Genomic DNA, 14,968 nt, shown 5'->3' with positions numbered 1-14,968 from the left:
TTTGCCACAGGAGGCATAGGAGGTTTCAAATAAGATCAGACCTGTGCTCTGTGTAACCTCTTATTTAACCAGACACCATGTAGGTAAGGATTCTAAAGGGTTGTGACAGGGCTGGATGGTTACACCAATTTTTAGAAAGACTAAAGCAGAGACCAAAGGAATTTTACTTGCCTCAGGGAATAAAACAAGCTTAGACCAAGCAAAGAACAGAATCCAGTTCAGGTCTCAGTGGTCCCGATTATTTACTCTGATTGCCATGAGATATAGGGTCTTGTTTCATAAACCTGGAGGTGATGGTTTGCTACAGTGAAATTCTCCCTGGTGTGAAGGTATTTAGCACTGCTGTATTTTACCTGCTGTTTTCCTCAATGTTCTGCCATCTTGCCATGGAAATACTGGAATTACAGAACAGAGAACCTCTGGGTCTTTTTTCAGAGGAAATAATTTAAGCCAGTTCTGTTCTAATAGAAGCCACAGACCTAAATTATTTGACTGCCCTTTCCTTTGCAGTTTAAATGGGACGTGATGGAAACAAAGAGTAGGCCACCACAGGCCTTTAGAGCAGGACTCTGGTAACTGATTCCCCTCCCTCCCCAGTGCTCCTCCACCTCCCCTGCAGCCTACAACATGAATCTGTGCGATACCTCCACAACTCCTAAACATGCCTTATGATCCCTGCCAAATGCAGCTGTTCTACAGAGCCTTTCATCTCCCATCCAGCTACAAGGAGTGGGTGGTGTCATACAACTGGAAGGGGCCTGCGGAGGAGAGTTATCAGGCTCTCCCACCAAGAAGAAAGGCCACTCCACCTGCAGTCCAGCTCTTTCATGTCACAGGGTGTCACAGAAGTCTTTCCCATTTGCTCAAGCATAGAAAATATCCTCACTCACTCATACACTCTTATCCTTTGTTTGCAGAGGCAGTGGGAATGCAAAAGCATGGGAGCATTTTTCACCCAAGTACCTACAGTACTGAAATATGTTGAGTGCTGCACAAGGCACCTTACAATAGATGATCTGAACTGCAGCAACTACAGCCTAAAAAAAAGTGGCTGTAATTACCTGGTTGATTTCAAAGCACAGCTCTTGAGTGGTGTTGGGAATTTACTGCATGCAATTTGCAAACAAAGAAAATTATCACAGAAAAAAGATTTGCTCCTGTAAGGGGCAGTTCCTGAAGACCTCTGAAATCAACACAGGAACACTGTAGAAGACCAATGAATGACTATAAAGCAGTTGAAGGAGATGATGGATGGCAGGTACAGAGGCAGGAAAGATGCCTGCCCCATTTTTAGCACCTCTTCCAAGTGCAAAGAAAGCATGCAGTGCAGTGGCATTGAAGTAGTTGACCAGACACCCCCTAAAAGGCCTTAGCGTAAAAGAGGCTTGAGAGGCATAGATATCTCAGCTGCTGTGGCCTGCCCAGATAGTAAAGCTGTTGTCTTTCTCTTTTTCATGTAGCTCAACACTGTGGCAGCAGATCGAAGTTTCACAAGCAGAGACATCGAGTCGGGGGCCATGCAGCTGAACACAGAAGTGTGCCCCATTGGGAAGCTATCTCGCCGGGGCTTCTACCTGGCTTTCCAGAACTCTGGGGCTTGTGTAGCGATGGTGTCTGTCCGAGTGTACTACAAGACTTGCCCGGAGGCGGTGCGGGGCCTGGCCCGCTTTCCGGAGACGCTGGCAGGGTCAGAGGGGCTGACAGAAGTGCCTGGGGTCTGCGTGGAGGACGCGGCTGAAGAAGCGGGCTCTCCCCCCAGGATGCACTGCAGCACTGACGGGGAGTGGCTGGTACCAGTGGGCCGATGCCTTTGTGCTGTGGGGTTTGAGGAAGTCGATGGGAGCTGCGTAGGTGAGTATGCAGACACTAGCTGTAGGCCATGGGAGAGGTTCCAGAGAGCTGGAGATCAGAGTATCTGTAAGCAGAAAGTGGGATCAGGAAAGTTAGTGTGGTCTACCTCTCCCTTGTCTACCCTCTGTATCATGTATCTTTCCTTCTCTTTACCTTCTCCTAAGCTTCTCTTTTTAGGTTGTGATTTTTCTCCTCATGTGTCAGGTGTAAGACCTGCACACACCTCTCCACTCCCTCTTGGGCTTCATCCAGGGCTTTCAGCTCTGGAGCTAGTTTCTGCGAGCTGGAACTATGTGATTGACACTGACTCACTCGACAACTGGTTCTCAACCCTTGAACAGCAGCCCTGTTCTCCCAGGGCAGACGGGTCAGACACACAGAGCAGGGTATTTGTCCCGTGACCAGAAAGCTGAGAGACAGAGGGGACAGGTTTCTCCTCTGTCCCTCATTCTTCTTGGACTGGGATGGCTCTTCTGTCACGGGAAACCATGTAAAGCATATTGCACAATACCGTGGTGCCTGCTCTTCTGAAGAGCAATTAGCAAGAGTCACCAGGGTGCTGGAGTCACAGCAAGCAAGGGCTCTTGCAGTAAGAAGTGCAGGGCTTTCCCTTGGCTGCAGAGGGGACAAGATTCAGCTTCTTAAGGCAACTCAGTTTGACGTGTGTAGTGTTTCGAGGGATATGTGTTACTGCAGGGAGAGCAGTAAAAGAGCAGATCTCTGCTCTTGTTGCCAGAGCTGTATGGCACAAGGCTAAGGCCACAGGGATTCCCGCAGTGCTCTCAGATTCAGCAGGTGCCCCGTGTCTCTGCCTTGCTCTGCTACAGGGACCTGGTGTCTCTATGAATCCCTACTGCTTGCCACTCGTTTTGCTTGGGGAGCTGGAGAAGGTTGAAGCACAAGATCCTTGCCCTCCTCCAGCAATCCCCTCTCCTTGCACAGCCCAGCCAGTTTTTCCACTTCGGTGCTAGGGAGCTCTCCCCGCCCTCCCGAGAGCACTCCTGTGGGAAGGGGCAGGGAAGCTGTCATGTCTGGACAAGCCTCGCCTGCTATCGCAGCACAGGTTCCTTCTACATCTGTGCTTTCATCCCACTCCGCCCAAGTACAGCTGCAGCCAGAAGTATGTTTTGCAGGATTAGCAGGGACCAGGGAGGTCTCCCAGGAGAGGAAGGGAAGAGGGGAGAACCTAGGAGGAGTAGGGAGAGGTACTTCATGACCAGAATAGTGTCTTATTGGAGCATCAGGGGAGAAGGTGAATGCAGGAGGGTATCTTAGCCTCTGCTCCCTCAAAAGAAAAGACCAGACTTGGAGCAATGTGAAGTGTGACAGGGTGGAAATCCCTGTAGTGTCATTCTGATTCTGAGTTTTGCCTAGAGTAGGGAGCAAAAAAAATGGAAAAGCTGCACCTTTGCCTTTTAAACGGGAAAAGAACCTGACCTTTGTTACAGGACGGGAGACAGCAAAAAGGCAGAGTTCCCTCAATCTCTCAGTGAATTCCCAGCTGTATAAAGCTCTGCTGGGCACAGAATGCCCCAGCCACCCCACAGTCCCAGAAAAGCTGTGCCTGCCCCACAGCATTCAGACTTTGCTGCCCATAAACCCAGGGCTCGTCATTAACTTCCTCACGTATGCAATTTGCCGTGCCCCGGCCTGTGCTCTGGCTCCTTGCTGGGCTCTGCAGGGCGGCAGGTGAGCCGAGCTCCCTCTCTGGTGCTGCCGCCTTTCCTGCCTGGCTGGCAGGCTCACCAGGGGCACCCGCAGGAATAGGAGACGAAGGAAGCGCCCCGGCCATCCTCTCTGCCCTCTGGTGCTGCCTGAGCAGGTCCTTTCCCAGGCTTGTTTTCCCATCGCGCCGCCCGGAGCGGGTGCCCAAGGCCCGGGGAACCCGGGGGCCGGCGGGGCTGGGCGGGGGCCGAGGCTGCGGGCAGCCGCCCCTCCACCTCCGCACCCCGGGGCCGGGCGGGGGCAGCCGCCCCTCCACCGCCGCACCCCGGGGCCGGGCGGGGGCAGCCGGCAGCCCCGGCAGACCCGTCCTCACCGCCGGCCCCGGGGCGGGGCCGGGCCGGGCTCCGCGGGCCGCTCCCGCCCCCTGCCGGCCGCCGCCGTCCCCGGTGTGCCCGGTGTCCCCGGTGTGCCCGGTGTCCCCGGTGCTGCCCTCGCCGGCCGGGTTTGTCCCCGCCACCCTGGGACCCCGTGCAGCTCCGGCACTGCGGCCTCTCTGCCGGCCTGCTGTCTCCCTGCGAGGCATCTCCGGCTTGGAGGGGCTCGGCGCCGCCGGTGGCACAGCAGGTGTGGGCGCTGGGCTGGAGCGGCGCTGGAGCCCAGCCTGCAGGAACAGAGGCTCTCCTGGGGTCGGAGTTGCCTCTTCTGGAACACGAGTGTTGTGAGGAGCGGCTGCAGGGGCTGGGGGTGTTCAGCACGGAGGCTCAGGGGAGACCTTGCCACTCTCTACAAACACCTGAAAGGAGGGTGTCGCCATGTGGACATCAGTCTCTTCTCCCAGGCAGGTAGTGACAGGACAAGAGGACGTAGTCTTTATCTGGTTTAGGTCGGACGTTAGGAAGAATTTCTTCACAGAAGGGGTGATTAGACATTGGAATGGGCTGCCCATAGAGGTGATGGAGTCACCACATCTCTGGAGCTGTTTAAGGAAAGGCTCAATGTGGCACTTACTGCTATGGTCTGGTTGACATGGTGGTGTTCAGTCACAGGTTGGACTTGACGATCTCAGAGATCATTTCCAGCCTAATTGATTCTGTGATTCTTGCAAAGGTTCCCAACCCCAAATTTCTATATTTTACCTGCAGATGGTCTCAGCCTGATAAGTGTGTATGTATATTGTATCATATCTGTGGCAGGTAGTATTATACAGGCAACATCAGAACCTCTATGTTATACAAGAATGTGGCCATGCACTTCCTTTGTTTTTCGTGTCAAAGCACTCCTGACCCAAACTGATCCAATGTCACGAACTCTCAAATCTTATGCTGCAGCAAAGTGGCAGGTGGCCTCAAAACTTTCATCTTCAGTCTAGCATGTAGAAGTGTTCTCAGTTGTGAGCAGCCTGAAGATCAAAGTAACTTTTACTGCCTGTTTCTCAAAGGGATGATTTGATCTGGAGTATAAATGGAATCTCTTTGTGCTGTGACAATCAATACTTGAGCCTTTTAATTTTCAATGGCCTTTGTTATCATTAATCACATAGTTGCATGATTGTATCTCAGAATGATAGATTTTCCTGAGTGGTTCTGTCATTTCCCAGAATCAGAAGGTGCTGGTTGCTCCTACTTGTGATTATTTCTCTTTCCTGGGCTCTTTAAACATCCCTTCTGCAGACTGATGATGAGTAGTCTTGTTTGGCCTGTGTTAGTGGAAAGTTTTCAAGGTCCTTCAGGTGTTCCTCTGTGCCACATAGTAGGAATGGCTGGGTTGTTTTTATTTGTCTTCTGGATAAATTATCATTTCCTATACTGTGCTCCACCACAGTAAGCCATTTGTGTGAGGCTCCTGAACAGATGGTTTTCTCCACTGGGATCTCCTGAGGGATTACACAGGATATTGTTGCTTTTATAGTGCAGTATAAAAAGGGTCATTCCCTCAATGTGCAAGTTAAATGCAAAGTGGTAGCTCTGGCAGAAAATTAGTGTATGGATTTCTCAACCATCTGATTAGCAATAGGTTGGTTGTTTCTTTAACTAAAGAACATTTGATTCATTTAGCACTTTCATTTGCCAGCATCAGGCTGGCAAACCATTAAATTCACAGGTTGCCTTAAGCTCCGTCACTGATTTTCTCCTCCGTACTGCACAACCATAGAGGCATTGACTTGGAGACAACTGGTCAGCTGACCCATGCTTCTGTGGATTGAACTAATATAAACACAGCAAAACCAGGTTGTCAGATGTTATACTGAGAGAGTGTGGCTGCTCATTTTTGCTGGACTGGAAGTAGAAAACATGTGACACCTATTCTCTTGCAGTCTGTGTTGGCCCTGTACCCAGTTACACTCAATGCTGTGAGGTGAACTGATTGCTTCCTAGGTATTCCCCAGGGCCCTGCTGGGCGATGCTCTGGTACAACACTTGAAATCAGCAAAGATGCTTCTGCTAAAAAGCCTATTGGCTACCCCATATGAAGTCAGCTAGCAGAAGACTCTAGAGTGAAAGGATTTGTAGCTACAATTTATGGTTCTTATTTATGGTGTGGAAAGCCTGAAGGAAAAGGTGGGGACCATTCTGGGTTTATAGTGAAAGAGGTTTCTGAGGTTGACTGGATTCTGTGTTCATACAGCATCTGTGAGGAATTTGATCCCCCTTCTTCACTCTGCAAGTCATAATACTGATGCTAACCTTGAGTTTGCATCTTCTCTCTGCTCTCAGATGATTGATCTAGGTGACTGCCAGGAGTCCAGGTATTCCTTGCAACCGAAATATTTCTGTGAACTAAATAATGGAGGCAGATAAAGGAGCGTTCAAGAAGCTGAGCAAAACTGCCAGGCAGTTTTTTTGTTAATCTGGGTTTATTGAATATCTTATGTTGGCTTGTTTGTCCCTCCCCAGCCTGCCAGCGAGGGTTCTACCGCCACTCCCTGGATGCTAAACGCTGCCTGAAGTGTCCCCCCAACAGCTTGTCCAACGAGTCAGGGGCCACGTCTTGTCCCTGCAATGCAGGCTTCTACCGAGCACCTTCGGAGGGCCAGAACATTGCTTGCACCCGTGAGTTGCACACAGAAAGAAAGGACAATATCCATACGGGCTGGGGGATCAACTTACTGAGAGCAGCACCACAGAGAGGAACTTGGGGGTACTGGTGGGTGAAAAATTGGGCGTGAGCTCACAGTGTGAGTTTGCAGCTTAGAAAGCCAAGAGTATCCTGGACTGCATCAAAAGCATGTGGCCAGCAGGGCGAGGGGAGGGATTCCCTTCCTCCACTCTGCTCTTGTGAACCCTCATCTGAGGGCTACATCCAGCTCTGGGGCCCCCAATACAAGAGAGATGTGGACCTATTGGATCAGGGCCAGAGGAGGGCCCTAAAAATGATTGTAGAGATGGAACACCTCCCTTATGAGGAAGGGTTGAGAGAGTTTGGGTTCAGCCTCAGAAGAGAAAGCTTTGGGGAGATCATCTTGTGGCCTTTTAACACTTAGTGGGGCCTGCACAAATAATGAAGAAAGAGTTTTTATACCAAGGCCTGTAGTAACAGCACAAGGGACAATGGTTTTAAACTGAAAGAGGGTGGATTTAAACGGGACATATGGAAGAAGTTTTTTGTGATGATGGTGATGAGACACTGGAACAGGTTGTGGGGGCCTATCACTCTTCAAGGTCAAGTTGGAAGGGGTTTGGAGGAACCTGGTCTAGTGAAAGATGTCCCTGCCCATGGCAAGGGAATTGGAAGTAGAAGATCTTTAAGGTCTCATCCAACCCAAACCATTCTGTGATTCCATGAACAGTGATATGGGGGAAGAAACTAAAGGTTTGAAAATGGGGATAAGACATCAGAGAGGAAGAGGCTAGGGTGGAGAGAGGGCTCCATTTGAAATGTGTCAGCAGACGGGAGGCTGAATTTTGGGCATTAACAGCTGGCTCTAACACTTCCTTTTGTGCTCCCTGCAGGCCCACCCTCGGCTCCCCGCAATGTCAGCTTCTCCCTCATCGGCACCCAGCTGAGTCTGTGGTGGCAGCCGCCCAGTGACCACGGCGGGAGGAAGGACCTGACTTACACAGTGTTCTGCCAGCGCTGCCACGTCCCGTCCTGTGAGCCCTGTGAGGCTGGCGTGGTGTTCTCCCCCGGTGCCTCTGGTCTCACGAAGCCTGCGGTGGACGTGGACGGCCTAGAAGCTTACACCAATTACACATTCACTGTGGAAGCCCATAATGGTGTCTCAGGAATGGGACCTGCTCCACAGAGAACTGCTCCAGCTGTCTGGGTCTCAGTTGGACATGCAGGTTAGCAGAAGCAGAGAGAATTTCTTCCTGCTCATCACAAAAAGGAAGAGGAATCTCTGTGAATATTTAAGCTTTCTCCATCTTCTGCCTGACACATGTGTTGGTATGGTATCATAAGGATTCTAAAGTACCTCTGCCTCTGGCAGGTAAAGTCCAATAGCCATATTCCTTGCAAATCAAAGTGGCAGTAATCATTATCCACCAAGAGCTATGAATCCACCAAGAACTTAACAGAGGTGAGGAGGATGAAACCCTCCCTGTCACACAGCCTAAGTATTGCTACCTGTGTGACAGGAAGAATGAGGACTGAGTCATGAAATACTTCCCATGACTCAGATATTTCAAAACACTGAACACAACAGAAACCCTGATGTAATGAAAAAAAAAAGATTTTGAAAGCATGGAGGGATGAGGGTGTTAAATCTTGACGTATTTCTGTAGGTTAGCTTCAATCTGGCTAGTTTGGCTGTCCTGTAAATACTTTCCAGAGCACCATGAAATGTGATTATAGAAAAATGACATCACAGTGCTCAACAGCCCTTGGTGCATTCCCTGGGTTCTAATTTAGTAACAAAATATGACTTTCTTCCTGATGCTATGCGGGGGCAGCACAACCCTGAGCTAGAAAAGCAGAGCTGCTTTTGGCTTGCCTCATCACTTCCTGATGATGATGAAGGACAAAGAGAGAACCAGGCTTAATTCCTCAGTCCTTGCAGACTCTTGAGAAGAAGCTCTTTATTCATGAACAGTATGCATTCGTAGTCAGCTGAGAGATTTTGAGCATTGAATTTCACTGCACCCTTATGCAATGCAGCTGCATTCATAAATTATTACATAGGATAGCTGTGCTACTACTGCTGTAGGAGCATGAAATCCTAACATTTTTTATTTCAAATTGGATACTTTCAGAGCAGTCCTGGAATGAATGTAATTTCTTGGAACATGGATTTTGTTTTGAGGGCCAAACAAAATTATGCTTCCACTGTTAGGGCAGAAGCACGCTGTTCACAGAAAGCAATTAAATACAACCAGAGACCTCATTTCCCTTCCACCACACGAGAGAAAAATGACAGTGGCAGTGAGACTCAGTTCCAGTTGCATGGTATGACCAGAGCCTCTTGGGGAGGGCGGATGTAGTTTGCATTTTGTTTGTATTTCTCCCTCATGTTCTCTGTTCTCTCCCATGCAGCTCCAGTGACAGTATCCCAGTTTATTCTGACACAGAGAGATGACAGTAGTCTTTCTGTTTCTTGGCTTGCCCCACGGCAACGCAGCCGGACCTCAGTGGAGTATGAGGTCATGTTCTTTGAGAAGGTAAGGCCTGTCTGATTTGCTCTTCCTCCTTTCACCCAAAGGGGTGGAAGTGTCCTCTTGTTCAGCATGCATTTGTTACTTGATCCTGTTTGGTTTCTGCAGGGAGAGGAGGCACGTTACACAGTGAAGCACCTTCTTGAGCCGAATGTCACTCTGAGAGACCTGCAGCCAGACACAGCCTACCTGCTCCGCGTGAGATCCATCACACCCCTTGGGCCTGGGCCCTACTCCCCAGAGCAGGAATTTCGCACCCTTCCACCAGGTAAGGGACAAGCACTGGTATCTCATCTGGGAGAAAGTCACTTCCCCATCAGATTCCATATTCTCATGGTACATGGATCTCCTTTTGTGTTCTGCTGGCTGTAAGACAAGACACCACTCTCCTGAGTTTCTTGTCACCAGAGCCAAGCCTGTTGCTTTATAAAGACAAAAGGCATTTTTCTTGTTTCCTTGCTGTCTTATAAAATTTGCTTTCCCTTTCCCCTTTAGACCTGACCAGTCTCAGTTTAGTGTGTTGTACTGGCACAATACTTAACCAGACCTTCATTTAGTGCTTGAAAGACATTTTAATTTTGGCTGTTGTTTCTAAGTTTGAATGCTGGTCAAATGATTACCATATGCCTCCTTTTGTGTGCCAGTTACTCACAAAAAGGAGAAGGATCTCAGCACAATTTTTTCCAGCTTTATCAGTTCCACTGTATGTAGGCCAGCTCCTGAATGTAGCTCTGCCCAAAGAGATGGTATGTGCCACTGAAAAAAGTTCTTCAACAAAGTACAGTGTGTAGAAGGCCAAGCTGTCAGGGCCACAAGATGACCTTTCTCCTGTGTCAAAGAACATTTTACATAGGCCTGACATCCAACCTCCTCTTTCCCTGGGTCACTCAGAAACTTCCCCTTAATCTAGTTTTCTGTAATGGAATTTGCTCTCTCTTCATTCTGCAGATTGCTATTGACCCTCTGGATAACTTTAGAAATACATGTATTGAAGTGCTGCTTTTGAAAGACTAATTTTATTGTAATGAAATAAAGACACGAGGCAGAAAGCTAAGGCATACCTTAATGTAACTAAATAGTTAAATTAACAGTGTAAAAGCTGATAAGGGGTGGGATGCCATTACTGGAATATAAAGGCTGGGCTCTTTTTGGCACCAGCAGCTTTTGGTAAAATCTTCATGAAGTCACAGTGACAACTGAGGATAACAAAAAAGATGTTTAACCAATTAAAGAATGTACTACAAAGGCTCCGTGAAAAAGATTTAAATTAGCATGCAGAGTTGTTTTGATTAAGAAAGAATAAGTTAGAAAATACTTTCATCAACATTATGCTTTATTTCAAATGAAAGTTGATAACCTTATCATGCCAAGACAAAGGTATTTTGAATATGAAAGGGATTAAAAAGAAGTACCAGCAAGGTTTCATTTGATGAGAGTTCTCGTTTGATACTACTAGGAGCATTTTTAGCTGTTATATTCCAGGAATATTAGTATAGCAGGATTTTCAAGGAGTGGCAATTTTTTATTTAAATCTGAATTTAATAATTTAGATCCCTTAATTTCCTGCAGAAATCCTATGTATCTAAAAAGCTTGTCCATTTTATTAATAAAGATATTATTTCACCTTCCAAATCTTAGCTTTTTGATTTTAACAAAACAAGGACATTAGCTCTGTCTCTTGATTTCTGCTTAACTAAGCTGGTGATTTTTAATAATTTTAGTGGGATGAGTAAGAGGAAGAATAAATAGTGTTAATTAGGCTTTATGGATGCTGACCATTGGACTAGATGTTGGGAAACATTTCCCCGCACAGTTTTGTGTGTTGTCCATTCCTTGCTTTAAAATCTGCTCATTTATTAAAAAATATATATATTTGCAGGTTTTCTTTCATCTGCATGTTTTCCTAAATCTCTTTTGGGAAAATATTAAAAAGATGCAGATTCTCATTGCTTCTCCATTAATGCATTTTAAGTTCTTAATTTTTTTTAAATATAGGAAATAAGTTTTAAAAAGACCAGCAGAGGTAATATAGCATTTTCTCAGATGAATTCAAACATACTTTGTGGAAATGCCTAGCTTTAGCTTAAGAACCTAAATGGAAGGAGACAGCCTGGGTTAAGTGAACACTCTCTGAAAGCTATCCAATCACAGAATTAAACCACCTGATGTTTGGTTTTGAGAGAACGGGAATATGACAGACTGCAAGTTTGTAAGTCAGTGCTTGTTCCAGGATTCCTAAGCAGTGAGGGGCTTTTATTAGGGTAATTAGGCAAAGGACTAGCCCCAGATATTGATGAGAGGGAAGCATGTAATTAATTTCATAAACAAGAATAGAGTCACTTTAGACTGTTGGGGGAAATCGCGTCTTTGCTTTGCCGTAGTTTAAATCAGCTACTGAGCAGGAAGAAGGGCCTGGTCTGAAAGGATTGCTGGAGAAGAGTGTGAGGGAAGGAACATTTGTTCTTTGTTTTTTAAAGTGTTATGGAATTTAAGTAGGAAATCAGTCATAGGGATAAATTACTCAGCTGAAAGACCAAGACTGTAGATAAGAGTCAACCAGATAATCACCAGAAGGTGCTCCATGCACATGAATAACCGTGTGATAGGACTCCCATCTGGTGGTTCTGCTGCCTGGAAGACAAGGCAGCAAGACAATTTGCCTAATGCCATTAACTGGTAGAAGCTGGTTGGTATGTTCCAGACAAATAGATATTGGTCTTTAAAGTGATATGGCCTCTGTCTTTGTTTCTGCAGACACAGGAGCTCTGTCTGGTGGAGTCATAGTTGCTATTATCTTCGGAGTTCTCTTATTTATTGCGCTAATTGTGGGACTTCTCATGTTTCGGCGAAAGTAAGTATTGATTTTTGGTATGGAAAAAGGTATAGATGTAGGAATAGCTGAGCCATTGGAGCTTGAGAATGGGAGGCCCTGATTTCTCACAGGATTTTGTATATGGAGAGGTTAGTTAGAGAAGAAAAACACCAACGTGCTGCAGCAAGATGGAAAGGGTCTCAGTAAATAATTTCAATTAGCAGGATCAGAGGGATTGATATTGTAAGATAATGTTTGCTGTTGGGAACAGAGGAATATGTCATGATTTCTCAGTTTTATTATAATCCAGCAGTATCATAATGTTATCATGACAGAGGAATAAAAACATTGTTATGGTACAATCATTTCTACAGCTGCTGACCAGTTGGGCAGTAATACATGTATCCAGTCATTTCAGACCACTTTTCATATACCATTACTGTTGGGGTCCTCTACCCATGTACAGAATTTTGCTTTCCTTCTCCATGTCTATAAGGCTGCTATTGCTTGGTTTTAAGATCAGATATTCTACTGAAAGCATACAGAACACATGAAATAAACAGAAATTCGTCTGTACCTCAGCACAAAACTCCCCGTATGAAAACAAAGCACCATTTCTAAATGTTAATGAAGCATCATATTTTATTGCCAGCTGTACTTTTCCAAGTAGGTGCAGTGTCTGGTTCCACCTTGCTCAGTGCTACCCTGAACTCTGTCCCTAACCAGCTAGGGCAGACCCCTTGGAAGACTTGCTTTTCCCTTTGCTATCTGCTGACCACTTTATTTTCACGGCTCTTTCTGATGTTCCAGGAGGGCTCGTCGGAGACACGCACGGCCAGATTATAGTACTTCGGGCTTTGAGAGAGGTGAGGTTCAAAGGGGTAATAAAACCAGGGGCAAGCCTAGAATATGTTGGAAGGAATGAAAAGAAACATTCCTTTGAAAACCAGACACTGGCATGGTTTTTCTGGTGTAATTTGTCTCTTCCCAAAACAGTTCTACTCTTCGGCGTACATTTGGTAGATTGTTTTACAGCCATTGTCAGAAACCCGTGGTTTCACTTCTGCTTTTGTAGTTATGCTTTTAAAAGATTGTCCAAAGAGTCACCAGGTTAATTTGCTCTTTTGTCTCCCTTTACCACAGAGAAGGTCTGGTTGAAACCCTATGTAGACCTGCAACCGTATGATGACCCCAGCAGAGGGGTGCTGGAATTCACTAAGGAATTGGACATCTCTTGTGTCACTATGGAGAATGTGATTGGAGAGGGTGGGTTACTTATTGCTGTCCCCATCTTTCAGTTTCCCCATACTGTTGTTTTGCTGCCTATCCTCGAGTTCATCTGTGACATTTTGCCTCTGGCTGTCTTCAGGGGAGTTTGGGGAGGTCTATCGTGGGTCCCTGCGACTCCCGGGGAAGGAGCGTATTGTGGTCGCCATCAAGACTCTGAAGCCAACTTATTCAGACTCACAGTGGTGGAACTTTCTGCGTGAAGCAACAATTATGGGACAGTTCAATCACCCAAACATTGTGCGTCTGGAGGGAGTTGTCACCAAAAGTAAGTAAGAGTGTGTGAGAGGGAGAGAGTTCTGGGATGAGAGCAGAGACTGGCACATTTCACAGGCCTTTCTTAGAGAGTTTGCTGTCAGAGAAGCTATTCTGGGAGAAGACAGGCATTGTCATGTCAGAGAATGAGGAAAGGAGGAGAGGTATGGATTTCCAGCAGAGTCCTGAGGCAGTGTCAGGAGAGATCTTCTACGGCTGGGGAGCAGATGAGAAGTCGGGATAGTGTGAGGGATGCTGCAGGGTCATGTGTGCCATACAGGGGGGAGATGTGTGAAGAGAAGGGGCAGCCAGCTGTGCCAGTGGAGTGGGGATGTTAGCTGGGGTTGGACATGGTTCTTTGTGTTGGGAAATATGGAGAGCATTGAAAGGCGTGAGTAGGAGAATTTGAAAAGGGCTGAAATCCTCTTGTCTTCCTCAAGGGAGGCCAATGATGATCATCACTGAGTATATGGAAAATGGAGCACTGGATACCTTCCTCCGGGTGAGAAACTCCAATCTGTAATAGGCTTGTGTACTACCTGAACTTACACTTGACCTGGATTTAGGGCCCTAAAATAAAACTAGAAATAAGATCCAGACATCCACTTACTTTCTGCTTACTGACATTTCCAGTGTCAGCAGCAGAAGCTTAATGCCATCCAGTTTGTTCAGTGACAAGAGTGGCGTCTTTGCTAATGGAAATGCAACTGCTAAATGATGACTGGAGACCACCACCAGTCCCTTAGTGAGAACCTGTTGGGGCCTTTGGGCTGCAGCATTGCCTTTTTGCTTGTTCACCACTGTCCACTTTTGTATGTTCATAAGGTCAAGTGACTAGAAACCATTGATGTCACTTCTCTTACTTCTTCTTCCATGCAGGAGAATGAGGAAAAATTTAGCCCTGTGCAGCTTGTGAGCATGCTGCAGGGAATAGCCTCTGGCATGACCTACCTTTCAGAACACAATTACGTGCACCGGGATCTGGCTGCTCGCAACATCCTGGTAACTCGCAGTCTCCAATGCAAGGTGTCCGACTTTGGTCTCTCCCGAATTTTGGAGAATGATGCAGAGGGAACCTATGAAACCAAGGTAATGCAAACCCAGTCTTTCAGCCTTGTAAATGAACTGTAGGCTCTGAGAAAAACTCGTAGTAAAATTGCAAGTTATGGTGTGGATGGTTCAGAAGGTGGTACTTTTGTCTCTGGAGTCCACGTTGATTTTGTTTGCTAAGAAATTCAGAGGGACTGTGGTGTTAAAATGAGAAGCAAAATGGGAGGTCTGATCTCTTGGACTCAGTTATTAAATCTAGTTTTGAAGATAGCCTTCGTGTGATCAGAGTTTTGGACTAGAGTCATCTCCATGTCTCTTTCAATGGAAGTTCCAGTAATTCTAATGCGTGGTGTCCTTCAAAGCAGGGCTGTGACTGGTGTCAGGCTCTTACTCCCACAGCAGAGATTTTGTGTAGCATTCAACTGAACAGAGGGCTTAAACTCGTTTACTTTCCAAG

General features: G+C 46.7%; 1 protein-coding gene across 1 annotated transcript in view; it reads left to right on the top strand.

Moving 5' to 3' along the window:
- Nucleotides 1-14,968, top strand: part of EPHA1 (EPH receptor A1) — a 34,373-nt gene that overhangs the window by 15,910 nt on the left and 3,495 nt on the right. The window contains exons 4-14 of the mRNA XM_063394119.1: nt 1,461-1,851; nt 6,411-6,566; nt 7,467-7,799; nt 8,989-9,113; nt 9,216-9,375; nt 11,862-11,958; nt 12,730-12,785; nt 13,063-13,185; nt 13,289-13,474; nt 13,902-13,963; nt 14,341-14,550. Of these exons, the coding sequence (XP_063250189.1) occupies nt 1,461-1,851; nt 6,411-6,566; nt 7,467-7,799; nt 8,989-9,113; nt 9,216-9,375; nt 11,862-11,958; nt 12,730-12,785; nt 13,063-13,185; nt 13,289-13,474; nt 13,902-13,963; nt 14,341-14,550 (1,899 nt within the window). The remainder of the gene's footprint in view (nt 1-1,460; nt 1,852-6,410; nt 6,567-7,466; nt 7,800-8,988; nt 9,114-9,215; nt 9,376-11,861; nt 11,959-12,729; nt 12,786-13,062; nt 13,186-13,288; nt 13,475-13,901; nt 13,964-14,340; nt 14,551-14,968) is intronic.

Source organism: Prinia subflava, chromosome 3 (assembly GCF_021018805.1).
Source record: "Prinia subflava isolate CZ2003 ecotype Zambia chromosome 3, Cam_Psub_1.2, whole genome shotgun sequence".
NCBI classification, from domain to species: domain Eukaryota; kingdom Metazoa; phylum Chordata; class Aves; order Passeriformes; family Cisticolidae; genus Prinia; species Prinia subflava.
The sequence above is the reverse complement of the archived record's forward strand: the minus strand, read 5'-3'. Positions and strand labels throughout refer to the sequence as shown.